The sequence below is a fragment of the Phocoena sinus genome, chromosome 7 (assembly GCF_008692025.1).
Source record: "Phocoena sinus isolate mPhoSin1 chromosome 7, mPhoSin1.pri, whole genome shotgun sequence".
NCBI classification, from domain to species: domain Eukaryota; kingdom Metazoa; phylum Chordata; class Mammalia; order Artiodactyla; family Phocoenidae; genus Phocoena; species Phocoena sinus.
Window position 1 is genome coordinate 6,784,231 of NC_045769.1, and position 19,683 is coordinate 6,803,913.

General features: G+C 46.8%; 1 protein-coding gene and 1 pseudogene across 1 annotated transcript in view; both read right to left on the reverse strand.

Annotated features, from left to right (window-relative positions):
- The window catches only part of SAG (S-antigen visual arrestin), a 40,789-nt gene extending 21,236 nt beyond the window's left edge, over positions 1–19,553 (reverse strand). Inside the window, exons 1-4 of the mRNA XM_032636893.1 lie at positions 19,073–19,553; positions 8,893–9,023; positions 4,612–4,672; positions 1,356–1,400 (exon numbers count right to left, since the gene is read on the reverse strand). Coding sequence (XP_032492784.1) covers positions 1,356–1,400; positions 4,612–4,672; positions 8,893–8,967 — 181 coding nt within the window. The 5' untranslated portion in view covers positions 8,968–9,023; positions 19,073–19,553. The remainder of the gene's footprint in view (positions 1–1,355; positions 1,401–4,611; positions 4,673–8,892; positions 9,024–19,072) is intronic.
- The window catches only part of LOC116756491, a 264,380-nt pseudogene that overhangs the window by 209,358 nt on the left and 35,339 nt on the right, over positions 1–19,683 (reverse strand).

The following is a 19,683-nucleotide window of genomic DNA, read 5'->3' on the forward strand; positions in this document are numbered from 1 at the left end:
GCAGGGGCTCAGGGACCAGGTGGAGAGGTGAAACCAACTCCGAGAGGAAGCCTTCTTTTCACACTGCTCAGAAACTTAATTGAGCTTTCTCTAAATCAATCAGCGCTTCTGAAAATTCACTGTGGTTAAACAGATGTAAATTGTGCCCCCAGTGGACCAAAAGAATTATATGAAACTACACGTTTCGAGGATGGACTGTTTACAACGGTCCTTAATGTGGTAAATAAAACCACACGAAGTGGTCCCCCCAAGTCCTTGGTAGCTGTTGGTTGAGGATTTTGTCTGTGTCTGCCTCAAGAGTAATTGTCCCTCGGCGCTAAGCTCAGAAGAGCCACTGATCGTTTGCTTATCCCTCATTCAACGTTTGTAAGAGGAAAGTGCCCAGAGATGACCTGGTTTTATGCCTCCCTCTCCAGGCAGCGCGTTGCTGGCCAAGGGCATGGGCTTTAGGGGCTGGAACTGGGCTCCGCCTGGTGTAAGAGAGGAGCAGAGTACCCAGGAGGAAGCTGGAGACAGCAGAGGGGGGCGATTTTCAGCCTGTTTCTGCCACGTCCCCTGGATGCTGTGGGCCCTACATCTGACATACTCCATGGGCACGTCCAGGGTTAGGAACAATTCCTTGTTGGGTGCTGGTAGCTACCACTCTAAAAGGCATATTTAGAATGGAACTGAGTCAGTGACATTATCATAAGGATAACTTGGTTCCAATTTAGTTTACACGACTGGTTTTTGTTTGTTTTTGACATGCCACATGGCACGGCTTATGGGATTTTAGTTCCCCGACGAGGGATCAAACCCAGGGCCCCGGCAATGAAAGCACCGAGTCCTAACCACTCGACCGCCAGGGAACTCCCTACACAACTGTTATTAGTACCAAATTGCTTGCCACACGTCGCAACTGCCAGGTATCTTTGAGGGGGCTGCGCTGCCGTGGTCCAGAATACCAGGCTCAGCATAAAAACCCTGCCTTCCTGCAGCCTCAATTCCCCGCTTTTCGTATAAACCCAGAAAGGAGCCCTCTTGAGTCTGCCCTGACATAGAACGGCAGGACACGGGGCAAGCAGGCAGTCCGTGGAGCCTGCAGACTGGGGCTCCGGGCTCTGTCTGCCATTCCTTATCCTGCCACCTCCGACAAGTGGCTTCCCCGAGTCTTCACCTCCATCTGGAAGATGCGGACAGTGAGCTCTGGTGGGAACAGGGCCCGTGTCCTGAGGATCGTATGAGGGAATGTGGGTGCAAGGGCCTGGCAGAGAGAATGGGTGTGCCAGAGCTTCCCCGCCTCTCCTTGCACACACACACACCCCCTTCCCGCAGCCAGACCACCGCTCCCCGGAGGACGACGAGCTCTGCCTCACCTCTCTTTCCCTTCACAAGCTCAGGATCCACCAGCACGACACCATCTAAACCAAAAGAGAGAGAAGAGTGAGGGTGGCAGACGTGAAAGAGACTGGAAGCTTCTTGAAGTGTGTGTGTATACATATATATATCACACGTAATCCATGTTCATTACAGGAAAACTAGAAAGGGAAGCTAAGCAAAGAGAAAACAAAGTCACCTCCACTTGAGATACCCAGAGATACCCATTGTCAACCTATCGGTACAGAATGATTTTCCAGATGTATATACATTTTTTTTAAAATATTCTTTTTTTAATGTATATTTTTATTTTTTTGGCTGTGTTGGGTCTTCGTTTCTGTGTAAGGGCTTTCTCTAGTTGTGGCAAGTGGTGGCCATTCTTCATCACGGTGCGCAGGCCTCTCACTATCGCGGCCTCTCTTGTTGCGGAGCACAGGCTCCAGACGCGCAGGCTCAGTAGTTGTGGCGCACGGGCTTAACTGCTCCGTGGCGTGTGGGATCTCCCCAGACCAGGGCTCGAACCCATGTTCCCTGCATTGGCAGACAGATTCTCAACACTGGGCCACCAGGGAAGCCCTCCAGACGTATATATACATTTATATGAATGGTTTTTTATATATATATTGTTAACTGCTTTCCTCATTCAACTATATATTGCAAACCCATATTCATACTATTCATACATACACACACATATAATATGTACTAATCTTTTTTTAAAATTTTATTTATTGATTGATTTTTGGCTGCGTTGGGTCTTCATTGCTGTGCACGGGCTTTCTCTAGTTGCGGCAAGCGGGGGCTATACTTCGTTGCGGTGCGTGGGCTTCTTATTGCTGTGGCTTCTCTTGTTGCGGAGCACGGGCTCTAGGCGCGTGGGCTTCAGTAGTTGCAGCACGTGGGCTCAGTAGTTGTGGCTCATGGGCTCTAGAGCGCAGGCTCAGTGTTTGTGGCACACGGGCTTAGTCGCTCCGTGGCATGTGGGATCTTCCCGAACCAGGGATCGAACCTGTGTCCGCTGCATTGGCAGGCGGATTCTTAACCACTGCGCCACCAGGGAAGTCCCACGTACGAATCATTTTAATGGCCACACATTTGCTCCGTTGACCAGGTGCACCATAAATTATTTAATCAACCCCCTGTTGTTAGGGTATTTAGGATGTTTCTGATTTTCCCCATTATAATTAATATTGCAATGAACACTCTTATAGATAAATCTCTATCCACGGCAGAACTGAATTTGGCTTTCGATAACATACTGCCAAATGACCTTCTAGAAAGTGTTTTGCCAAAGGACATTCTCATCCTAGTGCCTAAAAATGCCAGTCTTTTACACCCTTTTTTAAAAAAAAGAACAATTTGAGTTGAAGTAATTATAGATTCACAGGAATTTACAAAGATAGTACAGAGAGGTTCCCAGGTATCCTTTATCCAGTTTCTTCCAATGGTTACATCTTAGATAATGACAGTACAATCTCAAAACCAGGAGGTTGACGTGGGCACAATGTGTGTATGGTTCTAAGTCATATTATCAAATGGAGATTTGTGTAACCACCACTGCAATCTGGATACAGAACTGTTCCCTCACCATAAAGATCTCCCTCTTGGGCTATCCCTTTGTAGTCACGCCCAGCTGCCTCTCCCCACCATCCTTAGCCCTCAGCAACCACTGTTCAGTTTTCCATTTCTATAACGTTGTCATGTCTAAGATGTTATATAAATGGAATCATACAGTATATGGCCTCTTGAGATTGGCTTTTTCCACTCATTACAGTGTCCTTGAGACCCACAAGCTGTTGCATGGATTGGTAGTTCAATCTTGAGACCCACAGGCTGTTGCATGGATTGGTAGTTCAATCTTGAGACCCACAGGCTGTTGCGTGGATTGGTAGTTCAATCTTGAGACCCACAGGCTGTTGCATGGATTGGTAGTTCAATCTTGAGACCCACAAGCTGTTGCATGGATTTGGTAGCTCAATCTTTTTCACTGCTAAGTAGTATCCCAAGGCATGGATGTGCCCCAGCTTGTTTAATCTTATTCACCTACTGGAGACATTTAGGTTCTTTCCAGTTTGGAGCTACTACAAACAAAACTGCTGTGAACAGTCATGTACAAGTTTTGTGTGGACGTAAGTTTTCACTTCTCTGGGATAAATGTCCAGGAATGCAACTGCTGGGTCACATGAGAAGTGGATGTTTAGCTTTTAAAGAAGCAGCCAAACTGTTTTCCAGAGTGGCTGCTCCACTTTACATTCCCACCAGCAAGGCACGACTGATGCAGTTTCTCTACATCCTTGCCAGTGTTTGGTATGGTCACTATTTTTAATTTTAGCCATTCTGACAGGCATATAATATTTCATTGTGGTTTTAATTTGCATTTCCCTAACGACTAATGTTGTTGAACATTTTTCTTTTCTTTGTTTTAGAAATGAAATCAGGTCTTTTTTTTTTTTCTTTGGCTGCGCTGGGTCTTCGTTGCTGCACGCGGGCTTTCTCTAGTTGCGGTGAGTGGGGGCTACTCTTCATTGTAGTGCACGGGCTTCTCATTGCTGTGGCTTCTCTTGCTATGGAGCATGGGCTCTAGGTGTGCAGGCTTCAGTAATTGTGGCTCGTGGGCTCTAGAGCGCAGGCTCAGTAGTTGTGGTGCACGGGCTTAGTTGTTCTGTGGCATGTGGGATCTTCCCGGACCAGGGCTTGAACCCGTGTCCCCTGCATCTGGCAGGCGGATTCTTAACCACCGCGCCACCAGGGAAGTCCTGAACATTTTTCTCTTTTTTGTTGTTGTTGTTGAACATTCTTCTATGTGCTCATTTGTCACCTATATATTTTCTTTAATGAAATGCCTTTTCATGTTGTTTGTCTATTTTCTAATTGGATTTTTTTTTTAACTGGTGAGTTTTGAATGTTCTTTATCTAGAAATGAGTCCTTTGTCTCATTTAAATTTGTCTCCAATCAGCCAGTGGCACCTTGATGATGTTTTAATTTGCATTTCTTTGATTAGATTATTAATGAAGTCAATTTAAAAAACACAAAACTAGTGGTTGTCTGATGACTTAAAGGAAAACCGGCATTAAAATCTCACCCCAGGAGACTTCCACGGCGGTCCAGTGGTTAAGACTCTGCACATCCATTGCAGGGGCCATGGGTTCGATCCCTGGCCGGGGAACTAAGATCCCGCATGCCACGTGGCACGACCAATAAGTAAATTTAAAAAAAAAAAAAAAAAAAAAAAACTCACCCCAAACTCAACTTACCCACAGGCTCTACTTGGTCAACATGGTCTATATAGTCTCTCTTCCCCAAGTAGATGGTCACCTGTGGGGAGAACAGGTATGGATTCTAAATGGCCAAAGAACACTAAGGTCTCATGTTAAAAATCAGTAGCAACCAATAAAAATAAATAAGTAAGAATTAGCAACAGCCGAAACATTCTGACCAGTCCTGAGAAGAGGAGCGGCCTGGCTCTGCAGCTTGTCCACAGCCTCCTCTCTCCCTGCTTGGCTGCAGGCGGACATAGTGGATTGCAGGCAAGCTGTGATCTTTCTTCAACCTCATAAAGTGCTCCAAGGAATTCTTCCCACCCCTTGGATAGCTCCCTGTTCTCCCCACCTTTTCCCATCAAGCCCAGGGCTGATATCAACCAGGTAAACTTGTTGAATTCATTGATGATACTTTAGTGGAAAGTTATGCCTATGCATATGAGGTGCCTGTCAGCTATTTGCATGTTAAGCCTTTTATTTCTAGCTGTGAATGAAAGGTTTCTCCTCCTTGTTAGAAGAATTTCTGATTAGGAGGCAGATGTTCTGGAGTCCCTGAGATCCTCTCAGGTGAGCATCTATACAGATAAACCTGAACCCATGCCCTGAAGAATGGGGGAAGGGGTCCTGGATGGGAAGAGATGACCATGTCTCAGTCCTTGTCCTATCTGTTTCAATGCCCCTGGCAGCAAAGGTCTCTTTACCAACCCCCCCTTTGTGGGAGAGCATGGGTTGGGTTCACCACCACTCACCACTTTAACCCACAGCACTGTGACTGCCGTGATGGTAAGAATTCTCTTATTCATCTTTCAGCCATCACAGTATCTAGTATAGTATCTGGTACATACAGGAATTAAATCAACATTTGCTAAGTACACCGATGAGTGAGTGCATGGACCCTGGCTAGCCTCCTTCTTCCCTAAGCCTCTGAAACTCATATTTTTATTTCCAAGAACACTCAAAATAATTTTTGCTGGCATTGTGTCATCTCCTGTATCTACCCCCTCATGGCAGTATCCTGGAGTGGATCTCTGTGGCTTCCAGGTTATTTGCGTTATTGATGTTGAAGCACCTGAAGGACAGCATAGCCAGGTGATCGGGATGGGGGCGGGGAGTTAGATGGTGAAAGGATGCTTTCTGGGCAAAACAATTCAGTGTGTACAAAGCCCAGAGCCAAGAGAATGCTTCTGGAACTGCCAATGGTTTCATCTGTGGGTGGATGGCCTCCAAATGGGCATGCAAGCTAATGCCAGAAAGGGTCTTATAGGACCGGACCCTAAAGAATCTAGGAGGACATGGAAGCATTTGAAGCAGGATGAAAGGCCTGCAATTAAACGGCATGTAGTGATTGTCATGTACCAGGTGCCAAGCTAAGTACACTGACTACATTATTTCACTTAATCCTCACAACTACTCTTTGAGCTAGGGATTACGCCCATTTTATAGAGGAGAACACTGAAACTTTGGTTGCATTGGCAGCAAAAGGGAAAGCTGATCGTGGTCTGGAGGAGGGAGCACTGAGAGTGAACGGAGGGGAGAAGGTGGGTGGAGAGCACATGTCTTCTTTCTCAAGCTTCGGCTGTGAAGGAAGGAGAGCTAAAAAGGGGACGGGGTCAAGAGGGAGTTTGTTGTTCTTGTTGCTGTTGTTGCTGTTTTTAAGATGCATGAGGTGGGTACTTGTTGTCATGCTCAGGCCAAGTACTGGTAGAGAGGGAGAAGCTGCACATAGCCCCAGAGGGAGGCTGATGGTGGAGAACCCTAAGAAGGTGGTGGACCGTGACCCAGGCTGTAAGCGGCATGAAACTCCATGGAGGAAACAGCACCTCTTCTGCTGCAATTGGAAGAGGAGAGAAGAGACAGGAGCAGGTAGAGAAGTGGGGCTGGATGATGTGAGGCTGCAGCCCACCTGCTGCTTGCAAACCCCATAGCCACGTGCCCCATCTTCCTGGATAAAAGTCATCAACTGTAGGAAGTCCCCTGGTGGTCTAGTGGTTAGGATTCCGGGCTTTCACTTCCGCGGCCTGGGTTCAATCCCTGATCGGGCGGGGAAGTGAGATCCCACAAGCCACAGGGTGAGGCCAAAAGAAAAAAAGTCACCAATTGTGTCCAGGGTCCCATATGGTTGTGTAGTAAGAGGAGACCACCCCAGACGATGATTCTTTTTCCTTTTTTTCCCCAGTTTTATTGAGATATAATTGACATATTGTATAAGTTTAAGGTGTACAACATAACGATGTATGTATAAATTGCAAAGCAATAACCACAATAAATTTAGTTAACATCCATCACAGAGGAGGATTCTTTTTTTTTTTTTTGCGGTACGCGGGCCTCTCACTGCTGTGGCCTCTCCCGTTGTGGAGCACAGGCTCTGGACGCGCAGGCTCAGCGGCCATGGCTCACGGGCCCAGCCGCTCCGCGGCACGTGGGATCCTCCCGGACCGGGGCGCGAACCCACGTCCCCTGCATCGGCAGGCGGACTCTCAACCACTGCGCCACCAGGGAAGCCCGAGGATGATTCTTGATTGGCCAGATCCAATTCTTTTGGCTCGGGATGGCTTTAAGGTGGGCATGTGACCCAGTTTTGACCAATGAGATATGAGAGAAGTCTGCTGGAGAAATATAACCTCACCCTTAAGAGACCCCAGGAAGCAACAGCCTTTTCCTTCTTCTAGAAGAAAGTGAGGGTAAGGCACCTGAAGCTGGGGCAGCCGTCTTGCCACCAGCCAGAGGATGAAGATCACCAAAGACGGACGAGTGGAGAGACTCACGGAGAAACACAGCCAGGGCCCTGGCACCCACACCTGCAGCCAGGCAAAACTTGCCACCGAAATGATCCTAATACGTGACACGTTAACTGATGAACTGTGTTTTCCTCCTATATACAAAAGTTCTAAATTTCCCAGGTCAAAGATGTCTATCTGGATGTGAGGAAGAAAAAAGTGAGAAAATGATATGGCCCAGCAGGAGTGTTTTCTTTCTTCTTTTGCCAGAAGACAAGATAAAGTGCACTGGAAAGACACAAGTTAGAAGAGAGTTGGGAGGATGAAAGTTTGAGGGGTACCCAACTTGTCTCCCCAAAGAATCAGAGGACTTGATGAAAATGATGGAGATCCTCAGCGAGGGAGAGGAGAGGTAGGGAGTGTCCGTGCAAAGCCCGATTCTCTCATGAGGCACGAAAGCATCGGAGAGTTCCTTTCGGGCGCAGTATGTATAGGCTTCAGAAGTCAACTAGAAGAATGACCTAGAATCACATTGTCCAATACGACAGCTACTAGCTCCAGGTGGCCACCAGCACTTGAATATGGCCACTCCAAGCTGACGTGCTATAAATGTAGAACACACATCAGGTTTGAACAACTTAGAAAACGAAGGGAAAATACGTTGTTAATAATTTTTATATCATTTACATGTTGAAATGATAGTTTTTTGGATACATTGGGTTAAATATAGTATTAAAATGAATTCCCCGTTTCTCCTTACTTTTTTAACATGGCTACTAGAAAATTTTAAATTAGATATGTGACTTGCTTTGGATGGTGCTGAACTAGATTATGAGCCCCTAAGAATCCACAGAGTGGAGCGAGGAGATCCCATCCTCGGAGGCTGTGGGGTGGGCTCTCCATAGGGTGTCCCAGGCCAGGAAGTTCACAGGCACATCTAGACTATCTAACGTGCCCCCGATGGAGCCAACAATGGCATCATCCCTGCCGAATATGCGGAGTGCCAGGATATTGGGTGGCCATGCAGCCACAGTGCTGAGGGGCAGAAAGGGAGCAGCGGGAGATGCTCCCTTATCCAGTGGCCCTGGAGGCCCAGCAAGGTTTGAGAGCATGGCAGCTGGGGTGGGTGACAGAAGGTAGAGAGTTGCATTGATCCATTGATCCAGCACCAGGGCTTTCACCAGGCAGTTAGGTGAGATGATAGAAAAAGGGTCAAGGAAGTTAGAGATACTGACCAAACAATGTTTGAAATGGTTAAGTCATGGGTTCAAGGCTAGGAAAAGAGGTAAAACTGGAGGCGAGGGGTTGGGGACTGAGAGATTAGGAGAAAATTAAGGGTCTTGGGACTAAAGTCTTGTTGAGATCGAAGAGAATTTATATTTCTGCAATTTACTCATTCATTTATATCTCATTTATCATCCATCTCAGAGATGGAAAATAGACATAGAGCTTCCATTGACCGCATAAGATTTTGATGTTGATTATGTCTATTCGAAAAAGCTCCTTTAAAAAAAAAAAAAAAGATTACTACTAAGCCCCTCACTTCTGTACTACTTACCGATTTGTCCCGGGAGATCTTCTTGAAGATAACGTGGTTTGGTGTAGACTTACTGTCCTGCGCGTTGGCCTCCATGTTATCTGTCCCTGGCAGCTTCTTCCCTTTGGGGGGTTGTGTCAGGTTTTAGAGGGCTAGGAAAAGGTAAAATCATCCTAAATATAAAGTCAGGAACATTCTGTGAATAAAACCCATACATGAGATGCTGGACATCCATCAGACATTTCCTTCTACCTGCCTCAATACCCACGTTTGACTAAATAAGGGCTTTGTCTAGTTTGTATTTTACTAGAGTGTGCTATTTTTGTTTAAAGGTGTTTTATTTTTCCTGATAAGCCTCAGACATTTCTTAGCAAAGCTCACCAGGATGTCCAGATAGACGGAGAAGGTTTTACTTTGAGACTAAGCCTTGGTATCGTCACATTAAGCCAGACTGAATTTAAAATTCTATCTTGACGATATATTACGGCAATTAAAATAGAAAAAGTCCCTGCAAACCACAGCATAACCACTTCACGAATATCATTTTAAAAATATGTTAAATCCCCAAAAGTTTTGCTCAGCAATTCATACTGAGCAGTGCTTTCCCTTTCCTGCCATCTCTCACCACTTCCCAGCTTTACCCACAACAAAGAGGCCATCTGAGCTGTCTGGAATTCAGTGCGCTCCTTACCAAGCAACGTCCATGAAAACTACACAGAAAAGGTGAAACTGGGACCGACTGACTACACGAAAATGCCAGTCTTCCTGGCGCCGGCTCTTCCCTGCGCCCTGCCCTGAGTTTCTGAGAAGGCTTGTTCGAGGGTGACCACATACCTTGGGCAACCAGCTGGGACGGTCCCAGGAGGTGAGGAGAGGGTCTCTGTGTCCTCCGGGGTGAGCAGGCAGCCAGCCCTTGCTCTGTCTAAACAGATGACCCCACTTGGGCCCTGGCTGACTGGAATTTGTAGGGAATCTGGAGAGGGTGCCCACACCCAGGTCTTAATGTCTAGAAGCCAAATCCCATTTAAGGAGTAGAGTGGCAACTGGATTAGTGCTGAGACGGGAGAAATGGTAGTTTCAGCAGTTCAAAGCATTAGACAAGGGCCTGGAGGGGCGCCCAGTGCAGGAGCTGTCAAGCTTGAGTGGGGAAGGTTTGGGGGAGGGATGACAGCTAAATGAAAGCTATTTTATCTTAATCCACTTTGGGTTCTGGAAATAGACTGATTATCCCTTCACTCCTGGTTTCACCAGGAGAAGGGATTTTCAAGAGCTCAACCAAATTGATTAAACTCAGCGGGCAGCTAACGCAACCTTGGGGGTGGGGATATAAACAGAAAGGTCAAGGAGAAATGTCAGCCTCAAGATAAACCCTGGTGTTATGCAAGCCAAACTAGTCATGTCCCTCTCCTCTACCCTACGTGCTATTGATTACATCACGAGTCCTGTCAATTTGCCCCCAGTGTCTCCAGAATCTTAGTCTCCCATCCCCAGCGCTCCCTCTTGAGTCCATACCAGCCCCTTTGTTTTCCTGGTCTGACTATGTCCTTCTCCATGCTGCAGAGGGGGCTCCCAAGCCCTGAGCAGTCACCCTCCCGCTCGGCATCTCGCCTTGCTCTCAGCTACAGGCACACAACTTTAAAGCCACACGCTTGAGCCTCTGCCTGCTGTCCCCCATCTCCCTGTACCGCCTCTCGCTGTTTGCTTTTGCCTGGAACCATCCTCTTCTCCTTTCCTCCTTGACTCTTTTCATCCTTCAGATTCCAGCTCAAGAGTCACTTCCTCAGGAGAGCCTTCCCCAAGCTCTCTGACTAGGTTGGAGGCACTATTGCATTCGATGCTTGTACAGGAGATGATTTTACGGTCTCTCTTCCCATACTTGACTCTAGGCTTCATGACGTCAGGGACCCATGCCGTTTTGTTTCCCTTATCTTTGTATTCCAGTGCCCAGAACAGGATACTCAGCGAATGAATGCATGGGATGGTGTGGCCACTAACACATATATGTACTGGACTTGAGCTGGCGTGTGGGAGTGAAGCCAGTCTAAGCAGAAAGTGACGTTTGGGGTGTTAGCATCTATCGAAACACTCCAGTGGCTTCCCACCTAAGTCTGGATAATGTCTGCAAGGCCCTGTATGATCTGGGCCCCCTTCTTCCCACCTCGCCCACTTTGCTCCAGTCCACTGGCCTCTTTGCTTTTCTTCAAACCTGCCTCAGGGCCTTTGCATTTACTGTTTCCTCTTCTGGAACACTTTTCCCACAGATAGTCACTTGGCTCACTCCCTTAATTCCTTTGGGTCTTTACTTCAATGTCACCCTATCTATCTATATCCTATTGTGTACCATCTCACCCAACACTGCTGTCCTCCTCTGCATTACCTTTCTCTGTAGCACTTATCAGCATCTGACATACAAGATAATTTATCTTGTTCATTGTCTGTCCCCCCACCCCAACATAAGTTCCAGGACTGTAGAGATTTATGACTGTTTTGTTCCTATCCCATCTCTAGGATCTAGAATAGGGCCTCAGTGGACTTTTGAGCAAATCAATGAGTCACTGGATTGCAACAGTATAATGGCTGGCAATAGCTAAAGTTGGGAAAAATTTTAATTTCTAAGGGAGAAAACTTAAAAAATTTCTAATGTAGGAATGCCAGCTAATAAATGCAAAGGGAATGATAGAATTGGAAAAACATCATTTGACGAACTCTGATGGTATTAATCATGCCTTTTTGTTTTCTGTAATTCTGATGCTTTGACATCTGAGGCTTTGCTGACCCTGGAGAGACTGCCATCCCAGGGCTAGCTCTTTCCTAGAGAGAATAAATGACTGCTTTTCATATGCAAACCAACCAACTCAGAGCCCATACACCCCAAAGGCCTCCTTTCCTCCTTTGCTGGGCTCTCACACTCTGAGCCACTACTGCCCTGCCCTAATTACCCTGGGGCCAGGTATCAGACAACTGGAGACAGCCCCTGCACTCCAGGGCCTGCTGAAGTAAATAGCCAATCTTGAGTCTGCTTACCCTATCTCACCAGTTCTTTCCCATGGAAACCACAAAAGAACTCTTGCCCATGTTTTCTCCTTGATCCTTCTATCTCCTGACTGGCCCTGGTGCTTCCCCGCATGGCCTGCCCCCTCTTTTTGGTAACTGTAACAAACTATCTTTTCAATGGCAATCGTCTCCAGATCTGTTGACCTCGCCATAGCTGAATAATAGTAAAACTTACGTTTTAAAATACTGATGACATTATTGACTCAGACAAGGATTCTTTTTTTTTTTTTTTTTTTTTTTTTTTTTAAATATTTATTTATTTATTTAGCTGTGCTGGGTCTCAGTTGCAGCACGCGGGATCTTTTTGTGTGTGTGTGTGTGTGTGGTACGCAGGCTTCTCACTGTTGTGGCCTCTCCCTTTGCGGAGCACAGGTTGCGGACGCGCAGGCTCAGCAGCCATGGCTCACGGGCCCAGCCGCTCTGCAGCATGTGGGATCTTCCCGGACCGGGGCACGAACCCGCGTCCCCTGCATCGGCAGGCGGACTCTCGACCACTGCGCCACCAGGGAAGCCCAAGGATTCTTTATTGGTGTGAAAATCATTAGGTGAAGTGTGGAAGGGGAGATGGCTATTCCTGTGACACCAAAGTGATGCCATATGGATTATGACTCTTCACAAGGTGCAAAGCCAAACTATACAACAGGGGATCAGCCACAGTCCAATGTCAATCTTTGCATCACAAATGGTGTCAACCAATATGATGTGTCACCTTGCAGCAGCTGGAATCCATCAAGCTTTTAGACGTCACTTCTTGTTTTTAGGAAATACAAGGAATAGTTAAATGAGACCACAAGAGAGCTACCAGATGAATGTAGAAAGTGGCTGATCTCTTTCATAAGTCAATGTCATAGAAAAGAGATGCATTAGATTAAGACACTTAAGGAACATCCAGATGTACTGTGTGGTCCCAAATGGACAAACAGGATGTACAGTCCATTTCTGGCCTGTTGGGGAAATCTGAATATGCTCTAATAATGTATCAGTAATATGTCATATGAGCTCTGACACGTAGGATGGAAATTACTGGACTAGGAAGGTAGAGATTGTGACTGAAGAAGGTCATAGGATGGTATGTACAGTATGATCACATTTTGCAAACACACAAGTCTATGTATGGATATACATGCACACGTGTGTTATCGTACACACTATATGCATAATCTACGAGGACAGACACCAAAGAGCTGACACTGGTGGTCTGTGTGAAGGGACACTGGTGGTCTGTGTGAAGGGAATGTTAGGTTTTGTTTTGAAGAAATCTTTTCTTGTCCCTTAAAAAAAAAAAAAAAGGAAGAAAAATGACTGGGGCCCTTCACTCAGTGTCCCCATCAGAAGGGCTGCCCTGAGCTGTGGGTGCTCCTGGGACCCCCGTTCTCCTGCAGCTGTGTTAGCTCCAGGCCCCCAAGGGTGCAGGTCTCAGTCACCGACCTGCCAATGCCGGGCAGGTAGGAAAATCTGGGGTGGACTGCATGCCAGACCTCACTCTTTTTGGAAACGGTAGTCTCTGGTAGTCATTCCCAGCCCCTGGTCTGTAATGCATTTTTCTCTGCTTGGTGGAGCAATGAGAAAAATAAGGACACTGTTGTCAGTTTTTTCATAGAACCAAATTATTCAGTATAAAGGACTGTCCTTTGTTCTAAGGTTATGGAGTTCTAAATTTTTCTATATTTTTTATTTGAAGTTTTAAACTTTTAAATATTAAAATGTCCTTCTTCTTCCTCCCAATCTTTGAGATATACTTCACATCCAACCAAATCTACCCATTTTTAAGTGCGTGGTTTGATGATTTTAACCACCACTATGATCAAGACACATTTCCATCACCCCTAAAAGTTCCCTGGCACCCATTTCAGTCAACTCCTCGTCCCAGGTAGCCACTGATTTGCCTTCTGCCGTTAGTTTTGCATTTCCTACAATTGATTATGAATTTAAGCATACAGAGAAAGGCTGGAATAGTATAATAAACACCTACATAGTCAACATGGAGATTCGACAATGAACGTCTCACTGCATGTGCTCATCTATCTCTATTGCTTTTTTCCTTTTGAACCATTTGAAAGGAAATTGCAGACACTATGACAATCAACAAACGTCAGAATGCAGGCGCTAAGCATAAGGACAAAGTGTCCTTCCTTTTATAGAGATGAGTGTAGATGGCAATTTAGAAAAAAAAAGAAACCCTTACTTGGCCAAAATAAAAAGTTATCCACCTCTTTCTACAATTCTTTTAGAAATTTACTGGTCTATTAATGCTCAAAGTCTAAGAACCACTCACTGGCTATACAATACTTGTTTCTCTGGAGTCAGCATCCAGTGAGAAGCAGCTGCGAGTCCTGTGTTTCATTTCCCAATATCAAACGCAGCACCAGCTCGAGGGGGTGGGGGGTCGGGATATGCAGCTAAGAAGCTTAGAGGTTTTGGGGCTAGGTTATCATCTTAGGGGCTTACTAGGGCACACACATGAGGAAAACTGGTTCAGTCTGCTAACCGTCAACTACAAAATGAAAACCTTGCCTTAGTTTTACTGAAGCAGAGAGCACTTGACAAGTTTGAGGCTACTGTATTTATGCAGAGTGCCAGGGAATCAGAGCTTTTAAAAGCCACCCTCATTTCAACATGTACCTCTTAGTCAATTGGCCTTAAGAACAGAGGGCTGTTTTTATGGGCTGGGCTGGCTAATGTCTGAAATCATAAATGCAACCCAACAGGCAGAGACCCTTGAAAAACATTTAGTCTACACTCCATCCCTTGCTTTGATCTCCTCTACAATAGCCACAGAAGTTGTTGAATGCTTCCAGGGACAGGGAAATCACTACCACTTTTCTTTGAAATAGCATGAAGTGTGAGAAAATTTTTCGTAGGATGGAAATCAGCCTCCCTTCTACTTCTCTGCGTTGCTCCAAGTTAATCCAATCTCTTCCACACGTCAGTCTTTCATGATTAGAACACAGGTGCTCAAGCCTCATGGGCACTAAAACCCTCCCACACCCAGACAGATTTCAAATGTCTGTCTTGAAGCATCACACTGACATCAGCACTTAATGCTCCAGGTTTCTGTGCAGAAGGAGCAAGTTGTACAAACGGCCCCAGACTGGAGTCCTGGGCTCCGTCGCTCACTGACGAACCCACTGCGATCTTGAGAAACTAGCTTGGCCTCACTGCTATTTGCTTTTCTCCATCTGTAGAAGGGGAGCCCACGAGCTGCCCTGGCTTGCAGGGTCAGGGAAATGCATCAAATGTGCAGACAAGGTCTTGAAAAGGATCCTGATGGATGTTCCTTCGTCCTCTCTGAGGTGAGAGCTTCTTCACCCTCTGGTCCTGCCACATGGGCCCTGACGCTAGAGGGGGTTTCGATGGTAATGAACTTGGAGTTGACCACAAACTGCGCTGCTTACACCTGAAGTTGAGCAAAATTAGGCAGAGCCTTCTGGAGAAGTTTGTTACACACAATGTGTCCCCTCAGATTCACGTGTTGAAGCCCGTTCACCGCCCAGTGTGACGGTATTTAGAAGTGGGGCCTTTGAATGAGGTCATCAGTGTGGTTCCGATCTGACAGGCTCTCCACTCTCCTTGTGCACAAACAAATCTCATGAGCACACAGCTTAGTGGCAGTGAGGCCTCAGGATGAACTGAAGCCTACCCCGCCAGTGCCTGCCGCTCCGACTCCAGGCTCTGGAAGTGTGAGACACTTCTGTTGTTTAAGCCACTCAGGCTACGGTTTTTTTGTTCTTTTTTAAGAATTTCAATGATGTTTATTAAAGAAGTAATAATAGCATGAACAGGGCTTCCCTGGTGGCGCAGTGGCTGAGAGTCCGCCTGCCGACGCAGGGGACACGGGTTCGTGCCCCGGTCTGGGAAGATCCCACATGCCGCAGAGCGGCTGAGCCCACGAGCCATGGCCGCTGAGCCTGCGTGTCCGGAGCCTGTGCTCGGCAACGGGAGAGGCCACAACAGTGAGAGGCCCACGTACAGGGGGGGGGAAAAAAAAAAAAAAAGCATGAACAAATGCAAGGTCTATGATATCTACCCATGCAGGCTACGGTATTTCATTATGGCAGCCCAAGCTGAGCAGGACGAGGGCCCGCCCTTTTCTACAGACAGATCAACTGCTATCGATCCAAAGTTTGGGGAAAAAAAAGGACACTAATCCAGTTTAAGAAATACGCTTTTTTGTTGGAACTAGGTAGAGGTGGTGCTCGTACAACACTGTGAATGTGCTGAATGCCATTTTCAGTTTAAAATGACTAATTTTATGTTAGCTGAATTTCAACTCAGTACATTTAAAAATAGTAGAAAAAGAAATACATTTTTTACACCGCGACCCAGTACATACACACATATATACACAACACTCCTATGAAACAATGTTTACCCTTGCTAAGTGGTTTATTCTTATTTTTTTAAACTACTCTCCCTCTTACTCTTCCTTTTAGCTGGTTACGTTTCACTTTGTTTTTGCTGATTCAATTCTACTAAATAAAGACTTTGTGCCAAGCACTACGTGAATGTCAAGATGTCAAGGATATGATTGATCTTGAGACTTCTGGCTTACGACCTCTTAGAAGCACCTGGGCACGTACTCCGGGGAGCAATGGAATGTATGGCTTTCTATCTAGAAACTAGACCGTGTACAGCTTGTCTTCCTATGGGCCTGGCTCACGAGCATACCTTCCCATTGTCTCTGAAGTCCATTCCTCTGGAAAAATGAAGCCCAAAGCCTGAATTCCCCTGCTCTCTTCTCCAGGTCCTAGGGTTGGACCAGATCCCCAGAGCCTAGCACATAGCAATCTCCAGGGCTACATTCCCAAGTGGGACACAGAGCTTACGTGAGGAAAGTCAACCAAACGCAGCGTGGCACACCAGTTGCCAGAACCGCCAAGGCGAGTCCCTTCCCTGTCCCCACTCTGCTCCGCAGTCCCACTCAGAGGCCGGGCTGCGCGTGCCACCTGCTCTAGCCAGCGGGGTGTAACGGAGGTGGCTAGGCAGAGCGACAAGCGGTCCCACAGACGCTTGATTTCTTGCCGCATCATCCTTGTTCCCCTTGCTGATGGCACATTAGCAGTCAGATACGAGGGAGGCCACCCTCTACCAGTTGCCCCCAATCCAGCCGGCTACACCCGCTCACAGAATCAGGAGAAACAGTACTTGCTTTAAGCCATTCCATGCCATGGCAGTTTGTTAGGCAGCAAAAAGCTCACCGGATGCTGATTCACTTGTTTGCTGATTCAGTTCTACTAAATAAAAACTTTACTGAGTGCCCACTGTGTGCCAAGCACCACGTGAATGTCAAGGTGTCAAGGATATGGCTGATCCCAAGACTTCTGGCTTACGACTACTTAGAACCACCTGGTTCTAAGAGGTTGTAATCATAAAAAACATTGGAACGGTCAGGAAAATTTGAATATAGACTGGATAGTGGATAACAGGGTCACTTAATTCGGTGAGGTGTAATTACGGCATGGTGTCCTTATTAGGTTGGGATGCATGCCGATTCATGGGGAAAATGACATGCTTGAACCTTGCTGTAAAGTACTCTGGCAATGGTACTGAGTGGCAGGTACGTACACCTTGCTACACTGGTGTTTCCTTCGCCTCCTCGGGTTCTGGACCCCCAGAGACGTGGATGTTCCCATCATGCCTGCCACTCAGGGTTGGAAGAGGGCAGCTCGGCCCCCAGCAAGATGAGTAAGAGCAGAAGCGTCTGAAGAGTCCACCACGGCCAGAGCACAGACAGGATGCGAGAAGCGTCTGGAGTGAACACAGGGGAGAGTTCAGCAGCACAGATGGAAACCAGGGCTCCCTGAGGTGAGAGAATCCGATTCTGCCGAGGCGAGGGAGGCAAGAATCACTTTGTGGATCAGAGTCCAATCTTTCACTGGCACGTACCACACATCCTACGTGTTTCTACACAATCTATGCAAATACAGATATATTTCACTTTATTCAAGATTCCCAAAGTTTATTGGCTTGAAAATTTGGGATTTCTAGTGAGAATGAGCCCTACAGTAAGACACAAGAGAAAAGACACAGTGGAATAAAGACAAACACGGGCAGCTCGTCCTCGCCCCCGAAGAGGCACTTCCCGCTGGCTCACGTGCAGGGCTGGATGGGGCACCAATGCCCACCTGGGGGCCAGGACTCTGGAAGAGCCTCTTGCTTCGCCGGGAAACTTCCCCCCATTTGTGAAATGGGATGCACTTCAGATCTGACAGAATTTGAGCACCACAGCTTCCTTATTACTGTCCAAGACATCTCATAAAAACAAACATTTGTGGCTTCTGCAGCCTGGCAAGCAGTCCTGCACGAGGTTTCATCACTGCCACCCTTCTCTCCCGGTGCTGCACCCAGGCGGCGAGCTTCAGGTCTGCATTTCAAATTGTCAGATTCCCCAAGACCACGACTGATCACAGTTGTGCTATAGATGTGAAGACACACAGTAGCTCTGCACACCTTGGTACACTCCAAACCCTGGCATTTCCCAACAAACACGCCCCTGGGGCCTCGGCTGGCCCCTCCCAGCTGAGAGCAGCTTCATCCACTTGCCCCAGTGTCCCCACAAAATATCCCGTGTGCTGTGATATAAAAGATGCATCCGGGCTTCACAAGATAAAGGTAAAAGTGAATGTGTGCACAGTATGTGCTATAAGAATAAGGCACAGAACTTGATATATCACACTATTTTGGGAAACAACCTAGGAAATATAAATTTTAAAAGTCTTTAATTCTCAGCCCGAGATATGCTAACGTCTGGATCAAAGCCCACAACACTTGCAGGGGAGCACGCTAGCTCTAACCAGTCGGGATTCATCTGGGAAATTAAAAAACCCCATGCCCACCTCCCACCCTGACCAATGAAACCAGCAGCACTGGAGGAGGGTCCTAGATGATCTGAGAAAAAGAGAATGAAGACCATGAGCTGGCTGGAAGCATGTGCCACCCAATGGAAGCCATACCTGTAACCCAGCCTTGGCAGTCAGGTGACCTGAAGAGAGCTTTACAGTATGGATGGATCTCAAACTGAAATATCTTTGTTAAGAGCAGAGAGCAGTCCTGCTTCCCTCCAAGGTCAAAAAAAAAAAAAAAAACCCAGGATAATCAGAGGCTACGACAATGTTTACTTTCAGCCTTTTTGAAGAATGAGACTTACCTCCTTGAAGGTGACTGCAACAGGATCCCCACGTTCCGCTTTTTGGAGATTGCTGGCTGCCTCTGAGACTCCAGATCATGATGGAATCCCGACTCAAGTTGCTGGACTACCGTCTGGAAATGGGCTGGACAGGGGTCCTTGGGGGTGGGGGTGGGATATATCAGGGAGTCCCTAATTTGTTATGGCACACGGCCGCTTGCTAGATATCTGAGCTGCTACGAATAAATCACTCTTCAATGAGGAAATTCATGCCCCTTCAGCAAAGAAGAGGCCTGGCGGCTGGGAGACACATACAGTTCACTATCAATCCCGTGAACAAAGTCTGCAGCGCAGGGACAGGAAGCTCGTACTGCTGCAGCGTGGAGCAGACGGCACAGCTGCGGAAATTCCGAAGAGACCCTTTTCTGGTTCCAGTTAAGATTTGCAAATGACGTGAAACTGGAACGCTGATGTTTACAGACAGTATACCTTGGGCTTAAATGATGAACAATAAGGAAAGGCACGGGGACAGTATTAACAATCATTTACAAATGAATGAATACCAGGAAAACAAATGAAAAAAACCCAGCTTTTCGCCCTTAAGGATAAAGAAGAATAAAATAACTACCAAG